Source organism: Lathyrus oleraceus, chromosome 4, assembly GCF_024323335.1.
Source record: "Lathyrus oleraceus cultivar Zhongwan6 chromosome 4, CAAS_Psat_ZW6_1.0, whole genome shotgun sequence".
NCBI lineage: Eukaryota > Viridiplantae > Streptophyta > Magnoliopsida > Fabales > Fabaceae > Lathyrus > Lathyrus oleraceus.
The window spans coordinates 373,091,728-373,115,108 of NC_066582.1; the positions used below are offsets into that span (position 1 = coordinate 373,091,728).

Sequence of the window (23,381 nt, forward strand, 5' to 3'; positions counted from 1 at the left end):
AACTTGTTCAATCCGCTGGTAGGATGAACACTGTTGGAGATATATTTCTTTGAAAAAGACCCGCTCCACTCGGGGAATAGCAACCTTCAGACCCGGCTGCTTAAGGAAACACCGTCGTAAACCTGCCTTGGATAACCTTCCCGACTCGGCTGGGGAAGTCACAGATCTGGCATCTGCTAGGGAGTTGGTCCTCTTAACTCTGCTCGGGGACCTAGCTGGAAAATGAGAAAAGTTGGTACAGAACACCCGTCGACTCGTCGAACCACGGTATCCACCTCCCAAACTCGTATCCGCTTTCCACTTTTGAGAACTCCCGGACTCGTCTGGGCCTTTTCTGCTCCATCATCTTGTATTCCAGGGCGCGCCGTGCTCGACGAAAACGTACTCCTGGGACTTATACAGAAATCTCAATTTTCCGACTTTGAAGAGTCTTCTTGATTAATTCCAAAGGTCGTCGGACGTCCCTCGTCGTCTCTCACCACCTTTCTACCCATTCATCTGTCCCTGATCGAACTCTGCGGGGAATTACACACTCTCAAGTCTTCCGACTTTGAAGAGTCTTCTTGATTACCATCAAGGGTCGTCGTACGTCGCAACGTCTTCGCTTCACCGTTCCTGAGCGAACTCTCTGGGATTTATCACAAAGCTTCCACATCACAACCTGCAAGTGAGTGAAAATACCTAACAGTTCCTGCAAAACAGACCGTTAGATAAAATCGTGCCCCAGGCGTGTCAAGATTCCAACACTTGGGTCACTCAACCTTCCAAATAAGATTTCAAGCATTCAATCTTATAAACATGCATCGGAAGGGACCTGTATGTTTTAAAATGCAAAGTTCCTTTATCAAAATAATCGGATGTTTTTGCAATCAAAGCGGTAATGAAAAACAAAAACAACATTATTTGACTGAATATGTGTTGTAACAATTTTCACATAGTGTTATTCTCAACGGTCGTGGTATTTTCTCCGATTTTAGAGTTTCTATGATATATCCTTGTGTTGTGATTGTGTTCTTTTATTTTTTTTTATATGTCAACTTTTTCACAACAACTGGTAACATAGCTTTTGGTTCGATTCGGGGATAGGAGTTTTTAGTATACTTTATGGTTGCAACTTTGTCTGATATTCCACATCAGAAAAGAATGGTGGTGTTATGGAAGAGTTGTTGAGCTGAAGTCATAAATTTCACCGTGGAGTTTGGGCTAGAGTAAATTTATGGAAGAATCATTTTTTACCTATGGAAAATTCAAGTCAAATATATGTTTATACAATCAAGATTACACATGATGTTAGTTAGTGGTTAGTACATATCATTAATGGACATTGATGCAAGGTGTACTATGAGATTATGTTAGTGATTGATGAGCTTTTTGCCAACATGGAAGTTTCACTATAATTTTTTAGCCTGATTTTAGACATGTGAAATTCTTGGACTAGTTTAACTTCAAGTGAAATATATTTTTCATGATAGAGAATATGATTGTTGGTAATGACAATGTGAAATTACTGAAACTGTTTAACTTCAAGTCAAATATATTCTTTATGGTATGCTATGATAGTTTTTGAAGTATGATCGTCGGTGAAGACAATGTGAAAATTCTTAGAGCGGTATAATTTCAAGTGACTATACTCTTTATGGTAGAGTATGATAGTTCTCTTTGAACTATGGTTGTCGCTGAAGACAATTAAAGTTGATGTATCATTTTCAATCAAAGTGGATATTGTTGGGGTTGGTTGAAAATATACATGTTGAAAATATCCCACACTGCTTAGTTTTGTAAAGGAAAATGAAGTCCAAGTTTATATAAAGGATTCAATTTCTTCATTATAAAATGCATCATTCAAAAGCACTTTTGTATTTAACTTTCTTTGTCCTCTTACACTCTTGTGTTAGAGTGTTGTGAGATGTAGTTAAATATTTGTTTTGGAGGATGTGGGTGTACTAGAGTCTGTGGGTGGTTAAGGGTAAATTATGTGTTGTAAAAAGGTCCACATATTGTTATTCTTTGGTTGTCATTTCACAACACATGTAGTTTTTCTCCGACTTTGGAACTTCCACGTTATTTTATTGTGTTGTGATTGTATCTGTTATTTTTCTCTATTTTGTTTTTTCCCAACAAGTGGATATACGAATGAAGTGAGTCAATATGTTCATAGAATGATGGTGATCGTTTGGTTGTACTTGTTAGAAGATTTAATTCAATGTCCTAGTAGAAAAGTTGTATTCAAAATAGTTGTGTTAGACAACAGGGTCGAAGTAAGCTAAGTAGAAGTAAGTTGTGTTCGACAGAGTCTAATACAACATGTGTGTTGAAGTGTGTAAGTAAGTATTTGACAAAGTTGAATACTATAGTTATAAGTTATGCTTTGTTTTCCTGTATATACAGGTAACGATGTAAACTTCAAAGAACTTCATAATAATAAAATCCATTTTTATTATATATTTTCTTTCTTCTCTATCCTCTTCTTAACTCTTATTAAAAACATTAATTGTTTCAACAAATTGGTATCAACGAACCCGATTGAGATTCAGTCAATCGGTAATGGAAAATGACAACACAACATCAAATGAAAGAAGACGAGTCAGCTACAAATTTATTTTCGCGTATAGGGTTTCATATTGATTCAATACCACAAGTGCCTACAAAAACAACATCTTTGCATTCAGTTAACTTAATAACAAAGTATCAATCATCATTAAATTAGAGTACTAAACATGAATTAAAAAGATAAATAAAAAAATTCTATCAATTTAAAAAATAAAAAGGAATAAAACCTAGAAAAGTAACATCTATGCATTCATAACCAAGATTCAATCATTCAAAGATCGTCAATTTTCAACTTTCAACTGGATACTAAAATAGCAGGTTGCAGAAAATAGCAGAACTTTTGCTTCAACAGAAGATACACCAATTTATTTAGGTAGGGTAGCTTTAGGGCAAAAAAATAAGCATAGGCAGATCCAGTCTATTTTCTTGTAATCTTATTACAACAGGGAATCTCTTTTATTTTCTGCGTCAACTATGCAAAAATGACAACTTCATTGTATTATGCTCCTCTATTTCTCCTTTAGTACAACCCATTTAGTGTAGTGCATAGTAGCTGAAACTTATGACATGCTAACTAGATAGAATTTGGCACATAAGCTAGAAAGGAACAGAGCATAAGAATTGTGTTCTGCATTTTGAATCATGGTTTTAAACTGCTTTCCACAAGAACCGTGACAGTAATTGTGCCTACAAGTCTACAACCTATGCTTTTCAAGATTTCAACAACTACATCAAATCCACCTATATCTGACTACAATATTCTACATATCAAATATCATAACATAACCACCACAACTGTAATTAAAAACCTTATTTATTATAATAAAAAGATGTGCATAAAGTAAATCAGGGTGTTACAATTTGATTACATTACATGTTTTAGCTGAACCAAAATAAAAAACATAACGAACAGGCTTTTCCTTTCTGTTTTACAGGTAAACTGAATGCTAAATTAAGCCGATAAATAAGAGACTCGTCTGTCATCATTCATTAACTATGAAAATATGGAATACACAAAAATGCTCATCACCAATTCACCACCACTATCACCAATTACTACCACAATAACTAATAACTAACATGTGCTTGTGATCAAAACCATAAACACATCCAACCAAGCCAACAACATATAAACAATTTCAAAAATTACACCATATCTTGATAAAAACAAAAAATTGCCATTTAGATCTATGAAACACTGACACATATATAGACACGACATACAGGACATTGACTAGTTGAATAATGCGGTAATGCGGAATACCAAACATACACCTTCAATCTAAAGTGTCAATGCTACATAGTCATGATCAATCATCATCATCATGATCACTCTCATCACTGAAATACCCAGCTTTCTTCCCTTTCTTCTTCGTCTTGTTGTTGTCCAAACCCTCATCATCATTTCTGTTTCTCCCCAACAACCTTTCACCCGCTTCATCATCCACAACAGAAGCCCAATTATCCTCAAACTGCTCCGCAGCAATCTGACCACCCTCTTCCCCTCATCATCACCTTCCTCCTCCCCATCCCTATCCCTCAGCCCACTAAATCCCCGCCGCGGCTTCTTAGCGGCCTCGGCCTCAACTGATTCTTAGGACACTCATACGACAAATGACCATGCCCCCCACACTCATAACACAAAGCAGTCTTAATATTGTACACGCGCTTACGAATAAACTCCGGAGCACGTCCATTATCAGCAACAATAGAAGCAGTTAGAGTCCTTCCATTGAGAATCTTCTTATTCATCTCCGCCACGACGCGTTGAGCGTCATTACGAGAAACGAATTGGACAAATGCGACACCGCGGCTCAGGCGCTGTCGCAACCTCAAAAATACAGTGCGCGAAAAAACAACCGGCGAAAGAAAAAGACAGGAGAGTCGCCACCGTGCGTTATTCATCCCAAAGGAGGGAAAGGAAACGCTCGAAGTAAACCTGAAAAAGGAAAGGACAAGACGGGGTCTCGCAACCAAATCTTGGGTTCGGGAGTCGGTTATGCGAAGGGAATGTATTAGCACCCCTACGCATCCATAGTACTCTACGGGATCCACTTTTGTGGTTTTTGTCTAAAGGGTGTGGGTTTACCTAATGTGTTTATTTACTAAAAAGGTTTAAGAGAAATGACTCGCGCAGATGTCGCATCCACTGCATACGTATCTCATCTGAATATGAGAATCAGAGTCTTCGTAGCTCGGCTGACCTATGGGTTGGGGGATGTGTGCTCGCTAAGACATCGCGTCTTATGCCTACGTATCTTATCTAGAATGAGAATCAGAGCAAGCCGTAGTTCGGCTAACTACGGGGTTATGGATTGGGTTTTGGACGAACGACGTCACTATGCAATCTACCGGATGCTCGACCTTTGGAGACTTACTCGCCTGTAGTAGAAGGAGTACACGTGTTGCTTTGGGTTTTAGGGTTTGGGATGCTCGAGGGCAAACAGGCAGCCCTTGACGAAGGAACCGCGCTACATGTGGGGATATGAATACGAAACACAAAACATGTATCTCAAAGTAAAATGCCACCAAGGGGCTCAAACATTGCCTCCTATCGAGGTCTTCCAGCTAAGAAAGCGATAAAGTACGAGAAAAGGAAAAAATTACCACACGGATAAAGATCCAAAGTTACAACAATTAAAGGATTAGCAACCCTGAGATCTCTCCAGCTAGACCATCAAAGAAAATCAGTCAATACGATTAATCAGGATAAACCTCCGGATGGTATCCCTGCAAGAGTATGTGAGCCCTCACGAAAACTCAACAGAAAGGTTAGACAAACAAGGTGAAATCCAGGGAAAACAATGCCATGGCAACACAAAGACATGTTAGAGAAACAAAATAGGGTAACCAAGAGTTGCCCCTAAATCAATATGTAACCACATGAATAATTCCATCAAAATTCACAAAAAGCAGTCAAGGGTAGGAGGCCTAAACCTCTTGTCAAACACATGCATCAAAAGGGTATCAAATTCACCCATAATACCTCATACATTTAGAGCATTCAAGTTAAAGGCATAAAGATGATGGATATATGGCAAACCTGATTGGAGAGATTGATTAAGATTGAATGGTACGGCCGGATCTGCAAAGTAATACTAGGGTTTGTGTGAGGCGGAGTGAACTTCTCAGAGCTGCCTGAAGGTCGCTGCAGAGTAGTTCCTAGGTTTCCTTCTCTCAAAATCTTTCTCTAGTGAATCCCCCGGTGTAACTCCAAGTGTGTTTTCCTCTACTGAAACTTCAGTATTTATAGACTGATTTTCGTGGGTAGTGGGCTCAAATGAGGGAGACCCAAGTCCAAAAAAATTTGTTATATTTTATTTATTTATTTATTTTTAACTTTTTTTTTTTGGTTTTTTTTTTTATGTTTCTTGGATCTAATTCTGATTGACATGATGAAATGCAATGTATCTAATGTTAAATGACCTAAAAATGAATGCATGCATGAGGTGTAAAGCGTATGCTTCTAGGAAAAATGAAGGGTAAATTTTGGGGTATTACAGCTGCCCCTATTCAATCAACTGGAGACCCGGAAAGAAGAGGGCAGCTGCTTTCGTACTTTCGAGGTATCAAGGGATTGAATACAATAAAAGTCCAAAAATTTGCACTGAAGTGAAGTGAAGTAACAATGTCTGTCAGAATCGGCAAAGAGGTAGTCTTGAAAGAAGAATCCGTCTGGTACGGTGAGAGTCGGTCTAAATACCGAAAAAGAATGTTAACTTGGATACCAAAATAAATGGTAACACAGAAATAACCATGGCCTGAATGCCGCTCATTAGTCTGAATACTGGAAATGACTTCGATCTGAACATCGGAAAATTGGCCTGAATGCCACAAGTCGCATCGACCTAAACGTCGGAAACTTCTTCGATCTGAACATCGGAAAGACTTGGCCTGAATGCCACTTCGATCTGAATATCGGGAAAACTGGCCTGAATGCCACTTCGATCTGAATATCGGAACACTGGTCTGAATGCCACAAGTCGCATCGACCTGAACGTCGGAAACTTCTTCGATCTGAACATCGGAAAGACTTGGCCTGAATGCCACTTCGATCTGAATATCGGGAAAACTGGCCTGAATGCCACTTCGATCTGAATATCGGAACACTGGCCTGAATGCCACAGGTCGCATCGACCTAAACGTCGGAAACTTCTTCGATCTGAACATCGGAAAGACTTGGCCTGAATGCCACTTCGATCTGAATATCGGGAAAACTGGCCTGAATGCCACTTCGATCTGAATATCGGAACACTGGCCTGAATGCCACAAGTCGCATCGACCTGAACGTCGGAAACTTCTTCGATCTGAACATCGGAACACTGGCCTGAATGCCACTTCGGTCTGGATACCGGAAAATTGGCCTGAATGACACTTCGGTCTGGATACCGGAAAACTGGCCTGAATGCCACTTCGGTCTGGATACCGGAAAACTGGCCTGAATGCCACTTCGGTCTGAATACCGGAAAAACTTCATGCCTGTCAGCATCGGCAGAAATAGGGAAAGATAATAGAGGCGGCGAATGGGCCAATGACACTTGCTGGGGATAACAAAGGTAAGTCATGAACAATCTTCAGTCTGAGTACTGGAAACAACTTCTAGCTTATCACTTGGGATACCGAGAATGTTTTATGCTTACATGCGTATGTTTGAATCTTTCAATGGCGTAATGCTCCATGAAAATGGAAATGCTACGCGATTTGGGAGGATGCAATGCAATATGATTCTACATGCAGGGATGCGAAATGCTGGGTAGAATGCCAAGCTGAGGCAAGGGGATCTACTGGGGAAATGATCACCATCTTCTGGACCCTGGCAAGGCTGTTGGAGATGCACAGCGCAAAGAATTCTGTGGGGAAATGACCCGCCACACGGTGTTCTAGCAATGACGAAATACCGAGATTCTGACTGGGGAGAGAACGACACTGAAAACCTGCTGTTGGGGAAAGCGATAGTGGTTCTGGCAACCACGATTTGCGAGAGATGACTCAGCAAGGGAAGCAAACACCGATACGGTACCGAGGTTCTGCTTCAAGGAAAGAAACCATGGATCTGGCATTGGGATTATCGATCTGGCCTCGAACTCTAAGGAGCATCCACTTCTGCCGGGAAGATACAGTCTGGCACTGTCAACTCCGTTGGGGGTATACAATCTGGCACTGTCAACTCTACTGGGGAGTGTATATTCTGAAACAACTGCTTGGGGAAGTACGGTGGTGAGAACCTGCTGGGGATTGAAGAATCCAACACTCTGATCAGCTTTGCAGGGATAAGATACCGAATTCGTCTGTTGGTGACTTCACTGGGGAAGATATTCACGGTCATCTGCAGGGGATTTTAAGGAAATGCCCCGAGGGTATCTGTTCTGGATAGGCGATCCAAAGCACTTAAAATTTACAGCAATTTTAAATGTTTATTAAGCATGTACCTGTAAAGCCTTTATGTGTCATGATGCAATGTTTATCAAAAATTCGGACGTCATTTTTGCAAACAAAACAGTAAAATGAAAATGAAAACAGAGATATACTGAATAACATGATTTTATTGATTGAATGGCCTCTGAATAGGCATTTACATTAGGAAGCAATCCCTGGAAAGAGGTAATCGCACAAAAGATAAAAATAGAAATTAATCTAATGGCAATGTGAAATGGATTTCTATTGGGTTCCAATTCTGCTATGACTTGCCCGTCTTCAAGATCCTCCAAATGATCAGCCTTCTGAAAAGGTGATTGGACTGTTTCCTACCTTTCGAAATTTTCCAGTCATCGACATGAGATGAGATTCAGAACTAACTCAGAACGCAGTCATTCGCTTAATCCCTAACTTTTGCCTGGATCGCCCTTTTCGGGTTTTCAATCCACCGGGATACCCATTTTTGCCTAAGTTGCCTTTTCAGGTTTTCAACTTACCGGGTGTACGATCTTTTTGAAGGAGAATTGCGACCCAAAGCGCAGCGGAAATTAAAATTTCTCCTTTAGAGATCCTTACGAATGGTCATGATCAGTGATAGAATATTTACCTCTTGTGACGGTTGAAATCTTTGGTGCGGATCTCTTGTGACGATCAAAACCCTTTGATGCAGATCCACAAAGCGATCACGAACGTTGAACGATGACAACGTCTCTACTCAGTCCACACGAACGGCTTCCTTCAATCTCAGTGCTAGCTGGTACGAATGAAGGCTTTTGAGTGAGAGAGAGAGAGTGAAAACGAAAAGAATGCAACCGCACTTTGTGCTTCTGCACAAGGGTTCTATTTATAGAACCACTTGTGTGGGCTTCAAGCTAAAAGCCCACTTAAGTGTATTTTGGCCCATATCTTATAATATGCCCAAAATCACTTAAGCCCATGGTACCTTACCATATTTCGTATTCTACTCAAGTACACCGTACCTTACGATGTTCTATAATCCACTTAAGGGCACCGTACCTTACGGTATTCCTTAGTTACTCTATCTCTCATCAATCCGTCCTTTGTGTGTGACCCTATAGGTTTTCACGGCGTTGGCAATTATATTAAATCACGTATTTAACATAATAAACAGTGAGCGGTATCTAGCAACACATCACTGCTACCCAAGACACGAAAATGTCATGTGATCTGACAAAACCATCTGTGATAATAATTATGTGTATAATTACCCTTTTGCCCTTATGTCTATATTGAACACAAGGTATAGACTGTGTCATCCTTGTCCAGTTCAATATTGGGCCCATAGACATTTATCCTGTTATGCAGGATGGGCAAATTCCATCTAGGTCACTCATGTCCCTCAGCATGCTTCGTGGAGTACCCATCAACTGTCTTTATGGTTATCCAGTTACGGACAACGTTGGATCAGCAATAAAGCACTCGACTCTACACCTAGGATCCATAGTGGTTTCAGGTCGAAGAGTGGAATACACTATTATCACCATGAGAATAACTTATGACACTTTGCATAACGTTCTATATAGTATTCTCATAGCGTGTCAATTCGGTATAAATATTACTCTTAATATTCATACCTATGTTTAAGACTTAATAACTCTTTATCCATGATCCATGAGATGTGATCATCAGTCTACAAACATAATAGTCTTAATGCTTTAATGTTATCCCACTTCACACTAAAGCTCGACTACAGATACTTTAAGAATAACGCCCTTATGTTTAATGTGTTCTCATGATTAAGTCACACTTAATACATTAAACGGACTATCTATTCTAGGGACTTTATTAATCAATCATAATAAAGAAAAAGCCTTTTATTAATTCGATACAAGTACCAAAAAGTATTGGCCTCTAGGGCTTACACCAACAATCTCCCACTAGCACTAGAGCCAATCAGGCATACCCCTTATGCCCATTGATCTAGTATGGCCATCATGCTTCTGCTGCGCAAGAGGCTTTGTCAGTGGGTCAGCTATATTGTCAAGTGTAGGTACTTTACATATTTTCACACAACGCCTAAGTATGTATTTGGATCGTTGGTGAGATCTAGGCTCCTTAGCTTGTGCGATAACACCATTGTTATCATAATAGAGACCAATGGGATCCACAATGCTAGGGACTATGCCAAGTTTATTGATCCAAACAACTTCCTTTGCTGCACTTAAGGCAGCAATATACTCGTCCTCAGTAGTAGAATCAGCAACTGTATCTTGCTTTGAACTTTTCAAGCTCACAGCGCCACCATTTAAGCAAAACACATAACCATTGGAATCATGCATATTAAAGTGTCTCAGCACTTTGTCTATGTATGTACTTTGACTTAGGTCAAGCAGTTTTGTGATCTATCTCTATAGATTCTGATTCCTAATATATAGGCTGCTTCACCTACGTCTTTCATAGAAAAGCATTTCCCTAACCAAGACTTTACTTGTTGTAGGGTAGGGATATCGTTTCCAATGAGTAATATGTCATCTACATATAATACCAGGAAAACGATCATGCTCCCACTAACCTTCTTGTAGACACAAGGCTCATCTTCGTTCTTAACAAATCCATATAGTTTCACTGTTTCATCAAAACGAAGATTCCATGAGTAGGTCACAGGCTCACCTCGATCCATGAGTAATACATCACCTACATCAGATATCCATATATCTTAGTCAGGTGACGTATCCTGCCTGACCTACGATGGTCTTGTTCTACTTGAGCAAATTGCTCTTACACAACTATTTATGTTTCCTGCTCTAATTCCTCCATAGGTGTATCGATACTTTGTGATTCTTGAATTTCTTCAAGTTCTACTTTCCTCCCACTGATTCCTTTGGAAATAAAATCCCTTTCTAGGAAAACTCAAGTTCGAGCGACAAACACTTTGTCCTCTGAAGGATTGTAGAAGTAATACCCTCTTGTTTCTTTAGGATACCCCACAAATAAGCATTTGTCAGATTTGGGCTCAAGCTTAGTTAAAACTTGTCGTTTCACATAAACTTTGCAACCCCAAATCTTTATGTAAGACATATGTGGTTTCTTACCACTCCATATCTCATATGGTGTCTTATCAACCTTTTGGATGGAATACGGTTAAGTGTGTAAGCTGTTGTCAATAGTGCATGTCTGCAAATGGAGTTTGGAAGATCGGCGTGACTCATCATGGATTTAACTCATTAGGTTTCATCCTTTTAGTATTAATGTTATAAGTTGGCATTATGAGATCAAGGACATATAGTCCATTGCTCATTTGTGCAGTAGCATAGAATATATCATTCAAATAAATTGAGCAACAATTGTTCTTTATTATAAATGAAAAACCAAACTTGTCCAAACAAGAAATGGAAATAATATTCCTGATAATTGCAGATACATAATAACAGTTCTCTAACTGAATTATAAAACCACTAGGTAAAGTTAATAAGATCCTACGGCTAAAGTAGCAACCTTTGCTCCATTGCCAACTCGTAGGTCAACTTCACCTTTTGCCAAATCTCTACTCCCTTTCAGCCCCTGCACATTTGTACAAGTGTGAGAACCGCATCCAGTATCTAATACCCATGATGCAGAAGTAGATGAATTAATAACAAAAATACCTGAAGTTGAAGTCTCTACTCCATTCTTCTTATCTTCCAGGTACTTTGGGCAGTTTCTCTTCCAGTGTCCGGTCTTACCGCAATGGAAGCAGGTGCCTTCTTTTGCTATGCCTCCATTAGGCTTCAAAGCATCAACGGTGGGTTTGGGTTTGGCAACTTCCTTGCCCTTCCCTTTATCACCATGCTTAGTGGGCCTTTTGTTCTGTCTCTTTCCATTTCCGATCATCAGAATGGACTTCCCTTTTGACTTCAGATTCTGCTCGGCAGTTCTTAACATGGCGAGCAGTTCAGGAAGAGATTTTTCCATATCAATCATATTGAAATTTAGGACAAATTGACTGAAACTATCTGGCAACGATTGCAAGATCTAATCAGTTGCAAGTTCCTTTTCGAGGGGAAAACCCAATCTCTCAAGGTTTTCCACATACCCAATCATCTTGAGTACATGGGGACCTACAGGGGCTCCCTCAGCTAACTTGCTTTGAAAAAGGGCTTTTGAAACTTCAAACCTCTCATGCCTTGCTTGCTCTTGATAGAGCAACTTCAGGTGTTCGATCATATCGAATGCTGACATGTTCTCATGTTGCTTTTGCAATTCTGAGTTCATAGTAGCCAGCATGAGACAAGCAGTTTCATTGGCATCATCAACATGCTTCTTATAAGCATCTCTTTCTGCCTTAGGTGCAGAACTAGGAGGTTCCTCTTCAGGAACAGGTGTCTCCAAGACATACAGCTTTTTATCATGTTTGAGGACAATCCTCAGGTTTCGGTGCCAATCCAGAAAATTTGTCCCAGACAATTTTTCCTTGTCAAGGATTGATCGCAAGATGTTGTTAGAGGTGTTTGCTGTCATGGTTATCTACATAAGGATTAAGAAAATATAAGTATCATTGACATATTTAATTAGGCCTTTAATCAAATATGCTCCCACTATTTTACTCAAAACAAATGACCCTCATCATTTGATTCGGAAAATCCCGTTGGAAGATTTTCTAGTGGGTCGAGATCCCTATTTCACTTCGTTCTAAGTCCGCGTAGGCGGATTACACAAAACTAGGTTATTTAGGTAGGAACTCCTTCCAATTGTATCTCATACAACTCTCGAAATTTCAGTTGGGTGAATAACTCCTTATTCCAATCCATCATATGGATCATTCCCAACTCTTGCTTCTAAAACATATATAATCTTATTATAATTTGTTTAGTTAAGTTTGACCCATTGTTTTAACAGTTGGACATTACAATTATCCCATCGCACCTTACTAATATATAGATCATGCACCTCGCGTAGGCGAAACCTACATTATCCATTACTAGTCTTGATGAGTGTTAAAACTTGGAAAGCATAAACTTAATATTTAATTTTTGAGGGAATTGCAATTATACTGATCTCACCGGCTTGTTTATCATATAAATCGTCTCTCACATGCATCAACATACACTCACATACATTCACATGCATCAACATACATACACAATGAAACAGTTATGGCCCCTAGCGCAATTGTTCTCCCAAGCCAATGAGAGAACCTAAGCTAACCTAATAACGATCTAAGCTTCTCCAAGCAAGATCTTCAAGGTTGTCCTCCTTTAATATTGAATTCTTCTTTTCTTCATATCATTACATTACAGAAGAAACTCGTTTTACATACGAGGGATTGAGATGAGAAAAGAATTTACATTAAGAGATCAAAAGGAGAGGCACGACACGCAGGTCGTATTTAAAAACCCAAAACAAAATAAAGGAAGACTAAGGCCATAACTGATCACAACAAGGCAACAATAATAAACACATTATTATTATTATTAATCTTAATTCCTTTAATTAATTAAAACCAAATTAAATTTCGGCGACCGATCACACTACGCAGAGTTAGCCGGGGGTTCCGCTGCCCGGTCAGCGGACGGTGGTTCCGCTGACCGATCAGCGGACGGGGTCAAGGGGCAGCGCCCTTGCGGGGTTGGAGGGTTAGCGCCCCTGTCCAAAATTTTAATGAACAATTCATTTGAAATGGACATTGTTTTGCATGAACACAACCCTTGCGTAATCACAAAACAGGAACCCCAAATTTTGACTCTGTGAGTGTGACGACCGTCACAGGTTGTGTTACGACCGTCACAGGGTTGATACGACCGTCACAGGTCAAAACAGAAACCCCTAGAATTCTGTGAGTGTGACGACCGTCACAAAGCACGTGACGACCGTCACATGCTTGTTACGACCGTCATGGGTCTGTTACGAGCGTCACACGTCTAACGTAACAAACTTTGAAACATTCAACAGACGTGTTCCAAAAGCCCACAACTCTTTGACGGCACAACCCTTGCGCCGTCACAAACCCTAATGCGCCGATTTCAGACCGTCAAACACACCTCGATTGTTGATTCAGTATGATTGATCAATAGGTCATTGCTTCACCATACTAATGTCGGATTCCGAAGCAAATGACCATTGATCGCTCAAAGAAAAACAATCATTTAGTGTTCGAATGAATGAAACAAAAACAGTATATCACATATACCGTACTTTGCATTAGGATTACTTATATCATATATAAGTTGATCGGTCTCAATTGTGTAACCTATGAACGATCGATGTATCGCTGCTTCACCATACTAAAGTCGGATTCCGAAGCATAGTCAACATCAATCATCCAACTCGTACACTCATGATGCCAAAATTAATTGCCCGTTTAATTAATTGATTCATTCTGTGTTTTAATCATATTAATACAGAAATTAAACACCTATCCGATTCATGGTTTCGTAAGTGGCTCTGATACCACTGAAGGAGAATTGCGATCCAAAGCGCAGCGGAAATTAAAATTTCTCCTTTAGAGATCCTTACGAATGGTCATGATCAGTGATAGAATATTTACCTCTTGTGACGGTTGAAACCTTTGGTGCGGATCTCTTGTGACGATCAAAACCCTTTGATGCAGATCCACAAAGCGATCACGAACGTTGAACGATGACAACGTCTCTACTCAGTCCACACGAACGGCTTCCTTCAATCTCAGTGCTAGCTGGTACGAATGAAGGCTTTTGAGTGAGAGAGAGAGAGAGTGAAAACGAAAAGAATGCAACCGCACTTTGTGCTTCTGCACAAGGGTTCTATTTATAGAACCACTTGTGTGGGCTTCAAGCTAAAAGCCCACTTAAGTGTATTTTGGCCCATATCTTATAATATGCCCAAAATCACTTAAGCCCATGGTACCTTACCATATTTCGTATTCTACTCAAGTACACCGTACCTTACGATGTTCTATAATCCACTTAAGGGCACCGTACCTTACGGTATTCCTTAGTTACTCTATCTCTCATCAATCCGTCCTTTGTGTGTGACCCTATAGGTTTTCACGGCGTTGGCAATTATATTAAATCACGTATTTAACATAATAAACAGTGAGCGGTATCTAGCAACACATCACTGCTACCCAAGACATGAAAATGTCATGTGATCTGACAAAACCATCTGTGATAATAATTATGTGTATAATTACCCTTTTGCCCTTATGTCTATATTGAACACAAGGTATAGACTGTGTCATCCTTGTCCAATTCAATATTGGGCCCGTAGACATTTATCCTGTTATGCAGGATGGGCAAATTCCATCTAGGTCACTCATGTCCCTCAACATGCTTCGTGGAGTACCCATCAACTGTCTTTATGGTTATCCAGTTACGGACAACGTTGGATCAGCAATAAAGCACTCGACTCTACACCTAGGATCCATAGTGGTTTCAGGTCGAAGAGTGGAATACACTATTATCACCATGAGAATAACTTATGACACTTTGCATAACGTTCTATATAGTATTCTCATAGCGGGTCAATCCGGTATAAATATTACTCTTAATATTCATACCTATGTTTAAGACTTAATAACTCTTTATCCATGATCCATGAGATGCGATCATCAGTCTACAAACATAATAGTCTTAATGCTTTAATGTTATCCCACTTCACACTAAAGCTCGACTACGGATACTTTAAGAATAACGCCCTTATGTTTAATGTGTTCTCATGATTAAGTCACACTTAATACATTAAACGGACTATCTATTCTAGGGACTTTATTAATCAATCATAATAAAGAAAAAGCCTTTTATTAATTCGATACAAGTACCAAAAAGTATTGGCCTCTAGGGCTTACACCAACAATTTTCATTTTTAATCCCTAATTTTTGCCCGAACCTTTTCATTTTCTTGGTTCGTCGGGATGCCCATTTTTGCCTGGACTATTCTTTTTACTGTCCAGCGGGTCTATTTTATGCGAAGTATTTTTTAACTGCGTCTGAGTTCACAGGGGAAGTGAAGTTTTCACCATCCATAGTTGCAAGCATTAAGGCCCCACCATCAAAAACCTTGGTGACAATATACGGTCCATCATAGTTAGGAGTCCACTTGCCCCTGTGATCTGTCTGAGGAGGAATGATCCTTTTCAACACTAAATCTCCGACTTGGAAACAACGAGGACGCACTTTCTGATCAAAGGCTCTCTTCATCCGACTCTGATACAACTGCCCATGACAAATGGCTGCCATTCGCTTCTCTTCGATAAGACTCAACTCATTGAACCTTGTCCGAATCCATTCGGCTTCGTCTAACTTGACATCCAACAGGACTCTTAGAGAAGGAATCTCCACTTCAACAGGTAGGACTGCTTCCATACCATACACCAGGGAGTAAGGGGTTGCCCCGGTCGACGTACGTAGTGAAGTACGGTACCCATGCAAGGCGAAGGGTAGCATCTCATGCCAATCTCTGTACGTGACGACCATCTTCTGCACAATCTTCTTTATGTTCTTATTTGCCGCCTCAACCGCGTCGTTCATCTTAGGGCGGTAAGGGGAAGAATTGTGATGCTGAATGTTGAAGTTTCGACACAACTCCTTCATCATTTTGTTGTTGAGATTAGAACCATTATCAGTAATGATTCTTTCGGGAATCCCATAGCGACAAATGATTTCTTTCTTGATGAAACGGGCAACCACGTGTCTGGTGACATTCGCGAACGACGCTGCTTCGACCCACTTGGTGAATAGTCGATGGCAACAAGGATGAAGCGATGCCCATTGGAAGCAGTCGGCTCAATCTTTCCAATCATGTCAATTCCCCACATAGCAAACGGCCACGACGAATTCATCACATTCAGAGGATTTGGCGGCACATGCACCTTATCAGCATAAATCTGGCATTTATGACACTTCCGAGCATATTTGAAGCAATCTGATTCCATGGTCATCCAATAATAACCCGCTCTCAACAATTTCTTAGCCATTGCATGTACGCCGGCATGAGTACCGAAGGAACCTTCATGAACTTCCTGCATTAACATGTCCGCCTCGTCTCTGTCCACGCATCTGAGCAAAACCATGTCGAAGTTCCTCTTATACAACACATCGTCTTTGTTCAAGAAGAAGCTGCCTGCTAATCTTCTCAAAGTCTTTCTGTCATTGCTGGATGCCCCTGCAGGGTACTCTTGATTCTTCAGAAAGCACTTGATATCGTGATACCAGGGCTTGTCATCGACTACCAGTTCAGCAGCAAACACATACGCGGCCCTGTCAAGGCGCATCACATCGATCCTGGGAGCATGGTTCCAACGAATTACCTTGATCATGGAGGATAGAGTAGCAAGTGCGTCTACCATATGGTTCTCATCACGAGGTATATGATACAATTTTACTGTTGTGAAGAAAGTCAACAGTCTTCTCGTGTAATCTCTGTAGGGGACCAGAGTGGGTTGGAGAGTATTCCAATCACCATTTACTTGATTGATCACCAGAGCTGAATCTCCGAAGATGTTGAGAGTCTTGATTCTCAGATCAATGGCTTGCTCAATACCCAAGATACATGCCTCGTACTCAGCTTCATTATTTGTGCACTCAAAAGTCAAACGAGCGGTGAAAGGCAGGTGGGCACCTTTCGGAGTAGTAATGACAGCGCCAATTCCGCTTCCTCTAGCATTGACAGCCCCATCAAACAACAAAGTCCACTTTTCGTTTGGATCAGGTCCCTCCTCAACAACTGGCTCTTCACAGTCTTTCATCTTGAGGAACATGATGTCTTCATCAGGGAATTCAAACTTCATCGGCTCATAATCATCAATCGGCTGCTCGGCAAGGTAGTCTGACAGAATACTACCTTTGATGGCCTTCTGTGACGTATACTGGATATCATATTCTGTTAAAATCATCTGCCAACGGGCAACCCTTCCGGTGAGAGCTGGCTTCTCGAATATGTATTTCACTGGATCCATCTTAGAAATCAACAAGGTAGTATGGTTCAACATATACTGCCTCAGTCGGCGAGCAGCCCAGGCCAAAGCACAGCAAGTTTTCTCAAGCTGCGAATATTTGACTTCACAGTCGGTAAACTTTTTGCTAAGGTAGTATATGGCATGCTCTTTTCGACCAGACTCGTCATGCTGTCCCAATACACACCCCATCGAGTTCTCAGTCACTGATAGGTACATTATCAGAGGTCTCCCAGGAACTGGAGGTATAAGGATCAGAGGTTTCTGTAGATACTCTTTTATCTTCTCGAAAGCCCTTTGACAATCTTCATTCCACCTGATAGCCTGATCTTTCCTCAGCAATTTGAAAATTGGCTCACACGTGGTTGTTAGGTGAGAGATGAACCTTGCAATGTAGTTCAACCTCCCTAAGAAACTACGGACTTGCTTCTCTGTTCTTGGCTCTGGCATTTCCTGTATCGCTTTTACTTTGTCGGGATCCACCTCAATCCCTTTTCCGCTAACGATAAAACCCAACAATTTTCCCGATCTCACCCCGAAAGTGCACTTGTTCGGGTTAAGTCTCAGTTTGAATTTCCTCAAATGCTCAAACAGTTTCTGCAAATTCACCAAATGTTCCTCTTCTGTCTGAGATTTGGAAATCATATCATCCACATAAACTTCGATTTCATGATGAATCATATCATGGAACAGAGTTACCATAGCTCGTTGATATGTTGCTCCGGCATTTTTCAGACCAAACGGCATCACCTTGTAGCAGAAGGTGCCCCATGGGGTTATGAAAGTTGTCTTTTCCATGTCTTCTGGTGGCATCTTGATTTGGTTATAGCCAGAAAAGCCATCCATGAAGGAGAATACCGAGAACTGAGTTGTATTATCCACCAAAACATCGATGTGAGGTAATGGGAAATCATCTTTAGGGCTAGCTTTGTTCAAATCCCGGTAGTCGACACACATCCGTACCTTTCCATCCTTCTTAGGTACTAGGACGATGTTTGCAACCCATGGCGGATAATTTGTGACTGCTAGAAACCCTGCATCCAACTGCTTTTGTACTTCTTCCTTTATCTTGACAGCCATCTCTGGTCTTGTTCTTCTGAGCTTCTGCTTGACCGGAGGACAACCTTCTTTGAGAGGCAAGCGGTGTACCACGATGTCTGTGTCCAGCCCAGACATGTTCTGATAAGACCAGGCGAAGATGTCAACGTATTCTTGCAGCAATTCAATCAGCCCTTTCTTCACATTGTCTTCTAAAGCAGCCCCTATCTTGATTTCTCTCTTGGCGTCCTCGGTGTCGAGATTAATCACTTCAACAGACTCTTGATGTGGTTGAATAACCCTTTCCTCTTGTTTTAATAACCTGGTAAGCTCTTCAGGGAGTTCACAGTCTTCATCATCCTCTTCTTCAACTTGAAAGATTGGATTTTCAAAGTCGAAGCGAGCCGTAGCAGAAACGTTATCAATAGGATCCGGTGATGTGCATCTGCATGAGTGATGGTATGTGCTTATGAGTGTGAAAAAAAAGTGGAAACTAAACAAAACATTGCCATCTTTTTTTATTTTGAAAAATTGCAAAAATAGAAAGACAGGGAACGAAATATTTGAATGCAAAAATACGTCCTTTATTTATGATAAAAATGCAAGTGTCACATAGACGGGCCCTACAATGAATCATTACGCCCTGGGTGGAACGTAAGACTTGGATATGCATGAATAAACAAAGAAAATTACTCTTCAAGAAGAGTGACTTGGATAATCTCTTCAGAAGACCAATTGTTGATGACTTCACCTGGGATCCTCGGACGCACCCAGTTGTCGATGTCGCAATCATTATCCCCATCTTCATTGTTGACCGCAGAGACTTGACCATACTGAATGATGCCAGCACTAGAGAAAGTGATCGGCCCCTGAAGTGTCTGAAGTGTTGAAGTTGTAGAAGTCAGAGCTGGCTGGTACCCAATCCCGAACTTGTCGTCTTTCATTGGTAATTCCAACAGACGCCCCCAACCGGGAGCAGCACCTGAATTCCAGTTGATTCCTTCGGGTATCGTATCGGTGAATGCCTGAGTCAGCTATCTTGTTGATGGAACACCAAACAGACTAAGAACAATGTGGAGGTACCTGTTATGCAAGACATGCTAATGAATATGTAAATGCAATGACATGTTTATCAATTCCAAAGGTATTCTATCCCCTTGATTCCAGTCTCTCAATAGATAAACGATGTAAAAAAAAAGACTAAGCCGTTGATGAGAACCAAGAAAATTCTGACTAGAATCAAGTAGAAGATATAAACCCCACAGAAATGGATAAACCTGTGTGAATGATTATGAATGCAAAATGATGTGATGATGTGAATGCAATGCAGTGGTATGTCAATCAGGATTGCTGTATCTTCTTGAACATCTGTCGGGTTACACTGTCTGAAGAGAAAACCCACTGAAGAATATAATATAAGATCAGATCTCTGCTCCAGAAAACCGGGTTGGTTGGAGGTTAAGGTTTCCTGAATTTAGCCCGCCCCTCACTGGTAGGTTCTAAGAACAGAAGTTCGTCAGCTTCAGCCCTTCAGTCGCGAATAATACGTTTACCACTGAAGGTTTGGCATTATTACGGGATAAAAGACCTCCACTGACTCCCCTCAACAGGACATCCTAAAGCAAGTTCCCAGTCTCGGGGTCCTCGGATTGATCAGCGAGAATGCGCCCACCAGAGCTAACATAATCACGTCTCGGAGGAGAGGCCTCGACTGAGTTCTCGGGAAATGGTCACCAGAGTCGACGATTTCTAAAGGAACATCATGTCGTTACGGAACATCCGTAGGACATAATATATCCAAAAGAAACCTCGTCTGGGTGTGGTTCTTCACGAACGACTTAACGTAGCAACATGCCACGCAAGCCTCATGATCATCCACTCTAAAACCTGTGTGTACACTCAAGCCTGGGTAATGGGCTTATCTCTCGTAGAACATCCCATCCCAACAAACAAACAACAGCTCCAACAGATACAACAGATGAATGCAAGCAAGTAAGTAAATAAATGTACAAAAGCATGAACACCCAATGAACAAGAAATCACAAAAGCTAGGAGGGACTCGCTTAGGGAAGATGGACCAGCAAGAGGTCAACTTCTTAGTGTCCCCAGCAGAGTCGCCAGCTGTCGCAACCTGAAAAATACAGTGCGCGAAAAAACAACCGGCGAAAGAAAAAGACAGGAGAGTCGCCACCGTGCGTTATTCATCCCAAAGGAGGGAAAGGAAACGCTCGAAGTAAACCTGAAAAAGGAAAGGACAAGACGGGGTCTCGCAACCAAATCTTGGGTTCGGGAGTCGGTTATGCGAAGGGAAGGTATTAGCACCCCTACGCATCCATAGTACTCTACGGGATCCACTTTTGTGGTTTTTGTCTAAAGGGTGTGGGTTTACCTAATGTGTTTATTTACTAAAAAGGTTTAAGAGAAATGACTCGCGCGGATGTCACATCCACTGCATACGTATCTCATATGAATATGAGAATCAGAGTCTTCGTAGCTCGGCTGACCTATGGGTTGGGGGATGTGTGCTCGCTAAGACATCGCGTCTTATGCCTACGTATCTCATCTGGAATGAGAATCAGAGCAAGCCGTAGTTCGGCTAACTACGGGGTTATGGATTGGGTTTTGGACGAACGACGTCACTACGCAATCTACCGGATGCTCGACCTTTGGAGACTTACTCGCCTGTAGTAGAAGGAGTACACGTGTTGCTTTGGGTTTTAGGGTTTGGGATGCTCGAGGGCAAACAAACAGCCCTTGACGAAGGAACCGCGCTACATGTGGGGATATGAATACAAAACACAAAACATGTATCTCAAAGTAAAATGCCACCAAGGGGCTCAAACATTGCCTCCTATCGAGGTCTTCCAGCTAAGAAAGCGATAAAGTACGAGAAAAGGAAAAAATTACCACACGGATAAAGATCCGAAGTTACAGCAATTAAAGGATTAGCAACCCTGAGATCTCTCCAGCTAGACCATCAAAGAAAATCAGTCAATACGATTAATCAGGATAAACCTCCGGATGGTATCCCTGCAAGAGTATGTGAGCCCTCACGAAAACTCAACAGAAAGGTTAGACAAACAAGGTGAAATCCAGGGAAAACAATGCCATGGCAACACAAAGACAGGTTAGAGAAACAAAATAGGGTAACCAAGAGTTGCCCCTAAATCAATATGTAACCACATGAATAATTCCATCAAAATTCACAAAAAGCAGTCAAGGGTAGGAGGCCTAAACCTCTTGTCAAACACATGCATCAAAAGGGTATCAAATTCACCCATAATACCTCATACATTTAGAGCATTCAAATTAAAGGCATAAAGATGATGGATATATGGCAAACCTGATTGGAGAGATTGATTAAGATTGAATGGTACGGCCGGATCTGCAAAGTAATACTAGGGTTTGTGTGAGGCGGAGTGAACTTCTCAGGGCTGCCTGAAGGTCGCTGCAGAGTAGTTCCTAGGTTTCCTTCTCTCAAAATCTTTCTCCAGTGAATCCCCCAGTGTAACTCCAAGTGTGTTTTCCTCTACTGAAACTTCAGTATTTATAGACTGATTTTCGTGGGTAGTGGGCTCAAATGAGGGAGACCCAAGTCCAAAAAAATTTGTTATATTTTATTTATTTATTTAATTAATTTTATTTATTTATTTATTTTTAACTTTTTTTTTATTCGTTTTTTTTTATTTAAGTTTCTTGGATCTAATTCTGATTGACATGATGAAATGCAATGTATCTAATGTTAAATGACCTAAAAATGAATGCATGCATGAGGTGTAAAGCGTATGCTTCCAGAAAAAATGAAGGGTAAATTTTGGGGTATTACAGGCGCGTGTGACGGTCTTTAAGAACGGTTACACGCGCGATGCGGCCGAAAGTAGAGAAGAGCGTATGGAGATCGGAGTTTGTTAGGGAGTAATCTATATTAGAAACGTATAGCGTCGATTTTGATGGTGCTAAGGGTTCACCTGTTCCTCCTATTGATGATCCTTTGTTGTTCGGTTTTGATTGGGGTTGATTATTGGATGTGGTGCCGGTGGTGGTGTTGGGGGTTGAGGACGAAGCGCAGTAGCGGTAGTAGAAAACGTCGTCGTCTTCGTCGATGTCGCTGTGTTTTCGTTTGTGTTTCTTCTTGCTTGACATTTTTTTCGGTTCAGGATTTTTGTTTCCGGCAACGGCGTTCGGTTTCCGGCGACGGAATTAGTTCTCCGATGCTTCTTTAATCTATAGAGAGGAAATCTGAGAGTGGAGAGATTCTATAATGCATTTGAGAAACCCTAGAGAAGTGAAGCGAAACTCCAAGCGGATCTGGACATGGATCCGGATATTTTTGATTGGTTTTATATGTGGTTTTATCCATTCTTATTTTTTTTATAAGCAGTATTATCCATATGTAAATGGATAACTTGCTCACCGCCAGAGTACTTGTAAAGATAGCATAAAACTAAAAAAAATTATGTTTTAATATTTTTTATTTAATTGGTCAGCCAACCATCTGCATATATAAACT

The 23,381-nt window shown here is 40.8% G+C and overlaps 1 protein-coding gene across 1 annotated transcript; it reads right to left on the reverse strand.

Moving 5' to 3' along the window:
* Positions 1-4,089: 4,089 nt before the first annotated feature.
* Positions 4,090-23,014, reverse strand: LOC127137551 (U11/U12 small nuclear ribonucleoprotein 31 kDa protein). The gene is made up of 2 exons (XM_051064010.1): positions 22,698-23,014; positions 4,090-4,381 (listed from the first exon to the last, which is right to left on the reverse strand). The coding sequence occupies exons 1-2, from the start codon at positions 23,012-23,014 to the stop codon at positions 4,090-4,092; spliced, it is 609 nt and encodes a 202-aa protein (XP_050919967.1).
* Between the last annotated feature and the right edge of the window lie 367 nt (positions 23,015-23,381).

What these genes read in the sequence shown, in the direction of transcription:
- LOC127137551 (XM_051064010.1), bottom strand. Translation starts at nt 23,014, where the DNA reads ATGTCAAGCAAGAAGAAACACAAACGAAAACACAGCGACATCGACGAA. An exon ending in AAAGACCGTCACACGCGCCT is followed by an intron (nt 4,382 to 22,697) that starts GTAATACCCCAA and finishes TGTATTTTTGAG; the next exon opens with GTTGCGACAGCGCCTGAGCC.